General features: G+C 43.1%; 1 protein-coding gene across 2 annotated transcripts in view; it reads left to right on the plus strand.

The window, feature by feature from the left end:
* Positions 1–5,810: 5,810 nt before the first annotated feature.
* The window catches only part of PPP2R2A (protein phosphatase 2 regulatory subunit Balpha), an 83,830-nt gene continuing 77,382 nt past the window's right edge, over positions 5,811–12,258 (plus strand). For both annotated transcript variants that reach the window (XM_082655796.1, XM_082655797.1), the window contains exons 1-2: positions 5,811–6,025; positions 7,870–7,944. In XM_082655796.1, coding sequence (XP_082511922.1) covers positions 6,019–6,025; positions 7,870–7,944 — 82 coding nt within the window. In that variant the 5' untranslated portion in view covers positions 5,811–6,018. The remainder of the gene's footprint in view (positions 6,026–7,869; positions 7,945–12,258) is intronic.

Genomic DNA, 12,258 nt, shown 5'->3' on the forward strand with positions numbered 1-12,258 from the left:
AGACATTTCTGTGAGCCCCTTGTGCATTTCCTTTGTATTTTCGACTCTGCATATCTCGTGTATGTTTGTTGTACTACTTTGATCATATTGTATCAGTATTTTGTATCCTTTTCCTAAAGCACAAGCAATTTCCTCTGTTTTCCCAAACGTTTGATGACATAATAATCCTCCTGGTGGATTCACCATTGTTTTTCTTAAACACCTGCTAGTGTAGGATATTTTGGTGATTTCATAGTGAGTTCTACACCTTGAACATTGTGGGGTGAATTGTCATTATAGTCTAGACTCTGCAGAGTCTTGGGAAACTGTCTTCCAGGCCGAATTTATAGATATTAAGAAATTATGTAAAAAGCTGACATCTGCTTATAATATTCCCTGTAAAGCCCTTGAACCTGTTCCATATCAGAAAGCATGGCTCTGACGGGTTTGCCAGTGTTTTAAACCATATCATTTTCTCTTTTGAAAATTTATTTTATTCAAGTATAGTTGATTTATAATGTGTTAATTTCTGATATACAGCAAAGTGATTCAGCTATGCATATATATGTATTCTTTTTCATATTCTTTTCCATTATGGTTTATCACAGGATATTGAATATAGTTCCTAAACGATATCGTTTTCTAATCAGGGACCTCTCTCTTTTATTTTTATTTTATTTATTTATTTTTTGGCCTCGCCACATGGCATGCAGGATATTAGTTCCCCGACCAGGGATTGAACCTGTGCCCACTGCAGAGGAAGTGCAGAGTCCTAGCCACTGGACTGCCAGGGAAGTCCCAGGGACCTCGCCTTTTACCTTTGAGTTGATGGTTTTTCCTAGACACCCCAAGTTCTAACTGCCTAGAGGAGAATCTAAGTGCCACTTCTACTTACTGTGGAGGAGGTTTGTGTTCATCTTAACTCCAAGGAAAAGAACAACTTTCAAGTGATTCTCCTCTCATCATATAACATTCTTTAAAAAGCCTTCTTGCAAAAACCCACGGGTGAGTCCGTTAACTCCGTTCTGCTGGTGAGATTGTGGGTATCCTTTAGTGCCTTTCAGCTCAGATTGGAAGCAAAACACCTCCAGGCCTTACAAACTGAAGGACGTCATCAGGAAAACCCAGAGGGAGTTTTCCTCTTGGTGTGCCTAAGCTGAACCCATCTCTGCTAGGAACTATTACTTTGTGCATCTGACACGTGGTCAGTTGTTGAAGTTCTGGCTCAGGCTCACATGGAAAAATGCTTGCATAATAGCACGTGGTTCATGTTGGTGAGGGAATGGTGTCCTATGGGATTCTCTTAGATAATATGTATTCGGGGACAAAGGACCAGTTGGAAGTAGTGTGGATGACTCTGCGTATAAGCAACTTACATCTTTAGCCAACTATTGCCTAACAAATATAGATCAGCGTGGCCAAGATAATTTGTAAAATGTCCCTTTCTTCCAGGATTAAGAAGGGTGAGGGAAAACACTTATGATACGGTAAGTGATAAGGAGCCAACATGTCAGTGGTTTTCTTCCCAAGCCAGAGAGATTTATTCACTCAGCCATCAATCCAACAAATTATGTGGCTTATGATATGGAGGTGAATATGACATACTTCCTACCCTCACAGAACTCAGTCTAGTAACAGACACATATTTAGATGATTCTAACATGATCTAGTAAGAGAGAAGTGCATTAGATTTTTTTAAATAAATTTATTATTTTTTAATTTATTTGGTTATTTTTGGCTGTATTGGGTCTTTGTTGCCACACACCGGCTTTCTCTAGTTGCGGCCAGCAGGGGCTACTCTTCGTTGCGGAGCACGGGCTCTAGGTACACGGGCTTCCGTAGTTGTGGCCCGTGGGCTCTAGAGCACAGGCTCAGTAGCTGTGGTGCACGGACTTAGTTGCTCCGCAGCATGTGGGATCTTCCCGGACCAGGGCTCGAACCCGTGTCCCCTGCACTGGCAGGCGGATTCCTAGCCACTGTGCCACCAGGGAAGCCCCAGTGCATTAGATTTTATGAGAATATTTTGGAAGCGCATCTAACACAGCTTAAGGTGGGTAGGGAATGGGGAAAATATCAGGGAAGGCTTCCTAGAGATAGTTACATCTACATTTTTTTGTTTGTTTTTAATATTTATTTATTTATTTTGGCTGCACTGGGTCTTAGTTGCGGCGCGCGGGATCTTTCGTTGCGGCGTGCGGGCTTCTCTCTAGTTGTGGCACTCGGACTCTCTAGTTGTGGCGTGCAGGCTCAGTTGCCCCATGGCATGTGGGATCTTAGTTCCCTGACCAGGGATCAAACCCACGTCCCCTGTGTTGGAAGGTGGATTCTTAACCACTGGACCACCAGGGAAGTCCCCACGCAGGATCATTTAGTTGTGGGCGTTTGGTATCCTTTTAGTTGCGGCATGTGGACTCTTAGTTGTGAAATGCAGGATCTAGTTCCCTGACGAGGGATTGAACCCAGGCCCCCAGCAGTGGGAGCGCAGAGTCTTAACTGCTGGACCATGAGGGAAGTCTCTACATTGGTTTTAAAATAATCAGAAAGCGTTTCGTTGGCTGAGGAAGGAAAGAGGGATGGGCATGTGGGTGGGGGTGGGGTGAGTGGATGGTGATGTTCCAGGAAAGAGACAGTGTCTGCCAAGGTATTGAGGGGACACAGACTTATATTCTGGCAGTGCTTGTTTGAAATTTTTTTTAAAATAAATTTATTTAATTAATTAATTTATTTATTCTGGCTGCGTTGCGTCTTCATTGCTGTGCGCGGGCTTTCTCTAGTTGCGGCGAGCGGCGGCTACTCTTTCTTGCGGTACACGGGCTTCTCATTGCGGTGGCTTCTCTTTGTTGCTGAGTACGGGCTCTAGGTGCGCAGGCTTCAGTAGTTATGGCATGCAGGCGCAGTAGCTGTGGCCCACGGGCTCTAGAGCACAGGCTCAGAAGTTGTGGCACACGGGCTTAGTTGCTCTGCAGCATAAGGGATCCTCCTGGACCAGGGCTTGAACCCTAATCTCCTGCACTGGCAGGGTGGATTCTTAACCACTGCGCCACCAAGGAAGTCCCTTGTTTGAAATGTTTATTGGACATCTGTAGAAATGTCACGTAGGCAAGTAGAGGTGTGTATCTGCAGTTCCAAGGCAAGAACAGAGCTGGAGATCTAGATTTGGCAGTCACTGGTAAATACATGGTATTTATACCTGTAAATATCTGTAAATACTGAATGAAGTTGCCCAGAAGAGTGTGAAATTAGAGAAGAAGACCCAGAGAGACAGGATTGCCTTAATATTTAGAGGGTGGTCTGAGAGGAGGAGCCAGCAAGGAAGCTGAAAGGGGTGCCTAGAAAGTTTGGGGGGAACCAATAATGTGTCAAGAAAAAAAAGGGTCTCATTAAGCATGGGGTGATCAGCAGCTTCAAATGCTTTGGGGAAGGAGAGAAAGAGAAAACCAAGGAAGTGACCATTGCATTTGGTAACTTGAAGATCGTTAATGACCTTGACAGAAACTGTTTCCGTGAAGTAGCAGGGACAGAGCCATAGTGCAGAGGATGGAAGATAGAATGTAAGATAAGAACAGAGAGATGAACAAGAGCAACTCTTGTCTTTGGGCTAATGGATCTTCTGGCCTCTCTTCCTAAGTGCCATTCAAAGGAAAGGGAGGGAGTTTGTGGTCCACCGAAAAGACTGCCCAGGGTCAAAAAGTGCCAGGTCACTCATACCAGGGCTCCAGAGGGCACTGATCCTTGCTTATTAGGCTCATCTCAGCTTCCACAGACATGTAGTATTTTCAAGACTCTATGTAATGTTCTTAGAACAGCACACAGCACATAGTCAGTGCTATGTGAACTTTTGTTAAAATTATCCCAGTTTCTAGGCAAGCTCTTTGGCGCCTAAGAAGAACAAATCATTTATGTAGACCAAATCATTTTTCAGGAAGTGTGAAGACACAAATCTTAACACATGGCAAAAAATGAAGCATAAAAAAGAAAAATGACTTGTGTATAGGGGTGCCAGTCCTCTAGTTTAATGATCTATTCTCTCTTTTCTGGTTAAGGTTTTTTAGAGAGCATAGGATTGAGCTATCGAACAAGGGCAGAGACATGAAAAGGAAAACAAAGAATAAAGGCATATCCAGAGAAATACATTTACGAAATCAACCAAAATAGAAGTCAGTACCACACACACTGCATTAAAGTTTTGTATCTTTCAGGTAGCTGAGAGATGACAGATACAGGGTGGATTTTTAGTTTTGGTTTGTTCATTGGTTAGATGAAAAATATTAACGTAGAAACGGAGGAATAATAATACAACGGTGCAGCTGTTCCACTGTGGAGGAATTTTGAAACCGAACTGCTCCTCAGATCAAGAATAAGGCAGAGGGCTTCTCTGGTGGCGCAGTGGCTGAGAGTCCGCCTGCCGATGCAGGGGACGCGGGTTTGTGCCCCGGTCCGGGAAGATCCCACATGCTGCGGAGCAGCTGGGCCCGTGAGCCATGGCCGCTGAGCCTGCGCTCCGCAACGGGAGAGGCCACAACAGTGACAGGCCCGCGTACCAGAAAAAAACAAAAAAACAAACAAACAAAAAAAACAGAATAAGGCAGAAAGTGGAGATAATGGAGAGGAAGTGTAAATAATCATAAACTTCTCCTTGATCTCTGAATGCCTTATCACTCCTTTCTGCCTGAAGGTTAAATCCTGGATGTTTTCACAGTTTTCATGTGGAAATTGTGGTTCTCTATCTTACAGGAATATTGTGGAGATTAAGTGAGATATGTAAAGTGTACAGTATATAGTGACTGCATCTTTAGTGCGTCTTTGAAAGAAGTACACATCCCCTCTTGACTGATGACTGGTGTTTCCAGTTTATTTTTTTCCTTATACCCTTTAACTCCACTGAAGATGCTTTCAATACAAATCTAATAATAACTGCAGCTAACGTTTATCATGTACTCAAATTAAGTCATTTAATCTTCGAAACAATTCTATAAGGTAGGATTGTTACCCTCATCTCGTGCGTGGAGTCAGCATTTGGCATCCTGGCTTCAGAGCCTATCTTAACTACTATTTCTACACTTTTGGCCGGACAGACCTGGGCCACCCTTTCGGGCATATTCTGCTGCTAGCAAACTGAGTTTTCTTTTTTGAAACCATTCTTAACTGCCTTCCTTTGCCAAGGGCTCTCGCCTCAGTTCCAGGGCCCATGAGAAGGTCATTTAATTCACCCAGATGGCACCAGCCCAGCTACGTCCTCCTCAGATCCGCGAACTTTCACCTTGGCTGAGCAACGAGTCAGCGCTACCGTCCCTGTATTTCACTGGCCGCGGGGCTGCCCCGCAGTGTCATTATTTTAAGTAGCAATACAGTACGGGTATTCTCTGCAAAGACACAAGACCCCACCAATCTCTACGAGCGACCACGTTAACTGGACCACTGAGCCGGCCCCAGAGTCCAGGCACTGGCGCGACGGTGTGGGCGCCGATGTGCAGCAGGACCTCGGACTGGGACTGGCAGGGCGGGCAGAGGGGGAACCGCCTGAGACAGGGAGCGCGCGGGCCAGGCCGGAGGGGACGCAGCAGGCGGGGCGAGGCGGGAAGGGGCGGGGCGAGGCGGGAAGGGGCGGGGCCAGGAGCCCGCCGGGCCGCTCCCCGCCCCTCCCCCTCCGCTCCTCGCTCCAGCCCTCGCCCCGCCCCGCCCCTCCGGCCCAGGCCTGCGGCCCCGCCCTCCTGGTGACGTCACTGGCCAGGCCAGCCGGCGCCATTTTGAAAGTGGAGTCGCCTGCCCTGCCGCTGCCGCCGCCGCCGTCGCTGTCGTAGCCGCCGCCGCCGCCGCTGGAGAAAGAGCAAGAGTGGGGAAGACCAAGAGTGAAATCCACCATCCCGCCGGCTGGTTTGCCAGCCCCTCCTTCCTTCTCCCCCGACCCCCGCCCCCTCCCCCCACAGGTGCCATCCGCCGCCATCCGCCCTCTCTACCCCCCCATCCCCAGGTGAGGGGGGTGAGTTCAGGAAGCGGAGACCCCGAGGAACCCAGCAGGGTCACCATTTGCAGCGCAACATGGCAGGTAAAGGAGAAATCACCCTCTCCACTGACAAGGCACCGCTTCCTTCCTGCTCCCTCCATCACCGCCTAGCGACTGCTTGCGCCTCTTGGAGAGCCACGGGGCACCCCTGGGATTTCAGGGAATTGGTCAAGTGGGCTGGGGTGGGGGTGGGGCGGGTTCTGGAGAGGCGAGTGGTCGCTGTGGTATCGAAATGGCTTTGAACTGGAGGGCTGGAGCCTGGGCATGGGTGGGGGTGGGGTGTGTGCCGGCGAGCTGAGGGGTAAGGCGTGGGTGGGGCGGGGTAGGGGCGAGTGCCGATTCGTCCCTGCGCTTGGGAGCCCGGTGGAACCTCCGCCCCCGCCCCCCCAGGGGGCTTTTCTGCAGCTCTTCCTTCCTTTAGTTCCTATGTTTCTCTCTGCTGCAAGCCTTTTTGGGTGTTCCTACAAATATATTTTGCACTGAGAAGGAAGAGTGCTTTATAAGTTGAAATACAATGGGGACATAACGTGTATTTCTTTCCACTGTGGGTACGTATATTTTTGAGACTGTAAGCCTGAATTTTTTTTTTTGTTTGGAACCATCTCCCTTTCGGTTTTTTTTACCCTTTAGGTCCAAAGAGTGCAAGGCCTCTAATACAGCGAGTTGCGTGAAAAATGTAATTTTAACTTTCCGTTTTGCATGTTAGCTTTTGTGCAGATGTCCTTTTCCCAAAAGGGTTTCATGGAGTTAGTTAAAATAGTTGTGGAGCTCAGAGATATAAATAGCCAAGAGGAGAGAGATTTAGGTAAAAGCTTGGGGCGGAGGGGGGGAGATGCAGAGAGAAAACCAGGTTGGAATATTTAGCAAGGAATGGAGGTGAAGGAAGAGAAAGGTAATTGCTTCGAGGATTATTTTTGTGTATTTTGGTGTTGCTGAATATCTTCCTTCATCTAGTAGAATCAGTCCTAGATCTAGATTCAATTTCTTTCTCCATAGATCCAGGACATTGCCCCCTCCCTGCTTGGCAGTGAAATGGAAACATTCAGGGACTAAACCAGTTTTCCGTGCTTTTATCAATATTTAGATAGATAATTAAACCTGTAAAAAAGTTAACATATTGGATTGACTTAGGGTTTGCTATGCATAAGTTGCTTTTTGGCCTTGTTGAATGATTAAGTGAAATTAAAATTGTTCTGCACAAGATGATGACAAATGAGCGAAATTAATTCTTTGCCAGGTCCTTTGGATTCTGACGGATTAGGTGAAGGGAGGCAAACCAAGCTTCCTTTTGGCAATCTCTTCACCAACATTCAATTCAGTTTCTTTTCCTCTCTGGAGCCAGTGATTTGCTGGTAATGAACTGCAAAGAAATGGGTGGTGATGTTGTGTTTGCTGTATGTGCGCTGTGGTGATAGGGTTCATATGAATCATCGCTCCTCACCCAGGCAGTAATGTTCCTGAAGTTTTCTCTTCGTTCCGTGTTTTATGGTAGCTTAACCTTATTAACTCTCCTGCCGCCTTTTGTAGTCTTAAAGGAAAACTCTTTAACTTTCGGTATTTACTTTTTTCTGGTAGGTCTTGCTTGAAGTAAGGCTTTTACTGTGTTTGAGGGGAAGGGAAAATGGAAGGGAACTTTTGAACTGATGTACAGTGGTAACGATAGTACATGGCCTTTAAATATTTCAGACCTGGAATCTCTCTCTCTTTTTTAATGCAGTACCAACTATTGGGGACTAACCTTTTTCCAAATTAGTGCTGTGGGGTGGTGGTTGTATGTGTGGGCAGTACCAGGCTGTTAGTATCATGCCAACTATGGATGCCATCTCTGTTTATGAGAGTAAACATGAGTAGGACTCAGTTTTAATTGGTATGTTTTCTTTTTCCAGGAGCTGGAGGAGGGAATGATATTCAGTGGTGTTTTTCTCAGGTGAAAGGAGCAGTAGATGATGATGTAGCAGAAGGTAAGAAAGCATTTAATAATGCAGAATTTGGATATAGAATCTTTCCAAAATCTCTGTTGCTGAAGGATTTCCTTTCAGCTGAGTCTGTTTTAGTTTAAGAACATTTTATGTTTGTTGTCCAAGCAGGGAAAGAACAGTTTTAAAAGTCACCTTTCTGGAAGATAATCTTAAATCTTTTATTACTTATGCCGTGTTTTATTATTATTTTTTCCTGAATAAAATAAGGAGCACTAGATGATGATATATATAAAACCGTCACAAGAAAAATCTAAGGTCCATGCGGTAAAGGTGTCCTTGCTGTGTAAATTTCACGTACAAATAAATGGTGATGAATTTTCATGGTTGTACACTGCTTTTAGATAATTTAGTTGAACTAGGTGCCATCAATATTTAGCTCAGAAATATTCTTGATAGCATCTTCCATTTTGAGGGGAGATTTTTAGTTTTTTTGGACTTGCCTACTATGAGAGTGTGGTGTTGATTGGCATATTCTGTGAAGAAATGCTGGCTCAAATGATGCATTTAATCGTCTTATAAAGATTAACTTAGGTGGATAAGAAAATAACGGTGTTATAGATATATAGCATGTCTTCTGGAGAGCTTATTGTTGTGTATTTTGAAGCTGGATTTGATCAGTGGAAGGGCTTTAGTTTTCCCCCAGATTTGTTTATTAGTGTATTTCAAAATTCTAGTTTCGAAACTCTAGGATTTTACATTCATTTGAGATGGTCTTAGATGGAGGAAGTCTTGAGATGGAGGAGACATTATATTCAATAAACTAGTTTTATTATTTCATTGTTCAGAAATATTAAAGTTTGAATTTTAATAGTATTGTGTGTTTGAATTACAGTAGGAATTTTCTAATACTCAGATAATTAAAATATGTACTTTTAATTTTCAAAAATTTGTCTAGTGAAAATTTATAAATTATCTGTCTCTAGATTGTGTTGTCCTCATAATAAGATCCTATTTCTGACTTACGGTCAGTGTACTGTTTGTTTTGAGGGTTTTTCCAAGGCCACGGTAGGATGATGGCCTTGTGTTGAGCCAGTTGAATGCTTGGATTTGCTTGTGTCAGTGTTACTCGTTTTTGTTTTTTTTTTTTAATTTTAAAATTTATTTATATTTTTAAAATTTTGGCTGCATTGGGTCTTCGTTGCTGCGCACGGGTTTTCTCTAGTTGCGGCGAGCGGGGGCTACTCTTCGTTGCGGTGCGCAGGCTTCTCATTGCGGTGGCTTCTCTTGTTGTGGAGCACGGGCTCTAGGCCCGCAGGCTTCAGTAGTTGTGGCACGCGGGCTCAGTAGTTGTGACTCGCAGGCTCTAGAGCGCAGGCTCAGTAGTTGTAGCGCACGGGCATAGTTGCCCCGCGGCATGTGGGGTCTTTCTGGACCAGGGCTCGAACCCGTGTCTCCTACATTGGCAGGCTGATTCTTCACCACTGTGCCACCAGGGAAGTCCTCAATGTCATTCTTTTTTTTTTTTCAATGTCATTCTTAATTAAGTACCTGATCAGTTTGCTGAATTGTGTGGGGAGCCAACTGGCATACATTGTACTTCTGATACAGAGCACTCTCACATTTCTTTCTATTGAATCCTCATCTGTTTTTCAGATGAGAAACTGGAAGCTTAAAGCAGTTAAGAGACTCACTGATGGTCATACAAATAGTGTAAATCAGGGTCTTCTGATGAAGCCTGTGGTGTTTGGCTTGTTCAGAGAAATAAATCCTAAGTTGAAGGGAGGAGTCATGTGTTACTCATTTTGTAATTCCATTACCTATTGAACAGTAGGCACTCAGATATTGGATCATTAGTTCTGTGCTGTTGTGTAATACTCGCCAAGTTATGAAAGTGCTGTATACTTGAAAAACGTTCCTTTGTTGTTGTCCATTTATTCCCTTTATCAAAGATCTTCTAGGGGCCTCCTAAATGCTGAGCACTAGGGCTCCAAGGTGTCTAGAATACAAACCCTGTGTGTAGTTCACTGTTAAACAGGCAAAGACCACATGCATTTGATTTAATCAGAAGAAATTGATGATTCCAAACTTAACTGAACCAAATGATAGTTTGTGACATGTATGATGGATCAGTGGTAACTTTCTTCTGCTAATATTTAGTAACTGCATTTTGCAACTGATTCATTAAATAATTTTCATCTGTGGTTGTTAAATATTACTTTTAACATACAGTGCATTCCTAGTATCTTATCCTGAAGCTTGGTATGTATATTTTAATAGAAACATGATTTATTCTAGTACCTATGTCTATACAAATGCAATAAGTATAAAAAGCACCCAATTTTCAAATTATGCAGCTTTAATTTGGGTTTTTTGCATACTGTAGTTTGCACATCATAGTCTATTATGTTTATTTTACTAAGAGAAGGTTTACTTTTCTGAAATAAAGTAAGATTAATACATTTCCCCCTTGGTTTAGATTATAATCTCTAAATGGGTTACATCTGGCTCAACCTTTAGTTTAGCTTGCCTGTTTTCTGTTAACAGTACATCCTAAGTTCTTTTCCATCAAAGGCACCAAATTGTCTTTCCCCTCCTACATGTATTCAGCTGTCATGGCATACTCTTTTTACTTCTGTAATGCTTTAATCTTCTTTCCATACCCACTTTTACCTTGGTTAAGGTTCTCAGTATCTCTCATCAGGATTGCTCTAACTTCCTAAATGATTCCCTGCTTCTTGTCATGTTTTGCTTCTAAGTTAATCTTAAATGCCGTCCCAGTTTTATTTTCCTCAGAAATCTTTAGTGGTCAGTGTATCCACAGGCTTATGAATTACATTCAGATATTTTAGTATAGAATGTGAGACTTCTCACTGGTATGGCCCCTACTTCTCTAAGTTTATTTGCTAGTGTGGTTTACGATCCAGCTAAATGGATACAGTTCTTCACACAAGTCCTGTATACTCTTACTTTGGGGACTTCGTGATTTTTTTTTTTTTTTTTTTTTTTTTTGCTGTTCCTACCTTGGAAGGCCTGATACTCCTGCCACAGTTCTCTTATCAGAATCATACTTATCCTTCAGGTCATGCCTGTAACCCTTTTACTACTCATCTCCCTTTTTTGGGAGTATTTTAAGAATCTACCTTCGTAGCACTTTGTATTTATAATATTAGTACCCCAAACCTCTACTGTTGTACTGTAAGCTGTATGTGGGACATTCTATATATAAACTGCTATGCTTAAGAGAAAGCCTGGAACACAGTAGGTATCCAGTATTTATTGAATGGAGGAAGAAAATTTACTATAATGAGGTTATGAAGGGGGACAAGTATGGGTGAAAGGTAGCATGACTGAGACATACTTTTGGCAATCATGAGTTTATTTACTTGGCAGCTTTGTAAGTGGACTGATGGTATATAGCCGTGTAGTAGAAAGAAGCGAGGAGGCCTTGGGTTTCTATCCTAGCGACAGACTAGTATATGTCACTTGTGGTAAGTACTCCTCTGAGTTCCAGTATGCTTAGCCTTAAGAAAACAGAACTGGATTAGGTGATTTCGGTTGTTCTTGTACTCTTAATCTTGTTAACTCTCAAAGATGTCTTAGAAAAGAGACAGCCCCACATTATTATTACTGGTAAGTTAAATTGTTTGAGATGTTAGACTTTCTGGGGGCCTTAATTTAAAAATAAGACAGTGGACTTAGTTACTCAAGGCTCAGAATTTTTCCTTAAATAACATTACAGAACTAAGACAGAATTTTGACATTTGATCAGATACTCTCATTGTCTTTTGGCCCATGTAAGCCCTTCAGGACAGTTACAGCCTGTGTTGGGGTACTTATTCTGTGCACACACGGCTCTTCAGGCACTTTAAGTAGTTTACCTTTGATGTAGCTGATTGTTTGGGAGAAGGATGAGGCACTAAAATCATTCTCATGTAGTTTTTATTTTAACCTTCATAGTTAACAGTAATAACATTTTATCATATCCTGTACTTTTAGTTTTTCCTTTATTGATAGCTATTCTCCCATGAGAAGGTAGGTCAGAGCACAAAGTCCATGGTTTGAATCCTGCCCAGTCACCTACTAGCTGTGTGATCTTGGGCAAGTTAACTCAACCTCTTTGTGCCTGTTTTCCCCCTCTGTAAAATGAGGATGACAGTAAAACTTGTCTTAGGATTTTGTTTTGATGATTAAATGAGTTAATATTCCTAAAACAGAAACCCAGCACATAATAAGCGTTTAGCTATTGTTATTACTTGAATATTTATGATGAGTAAGGGAGAGTAGGAGAATGAGGAAACTGGGCAATTGTCTTTAAAGGCTATTAAAAACTTCTCATCAGCCAAAGTGAGGAAAATG

Source organism: Grampus griseus (genome assembly GCF_964374135.1).
Source record: "Grampus griseus genome assembly, chromosome: 6".
Lineage (NCBI taxonomy): Eukaryota > Metazoa > Chordata > Mammalia > Artiodactyla > Delphinidae > Grampus > Grampus griseus.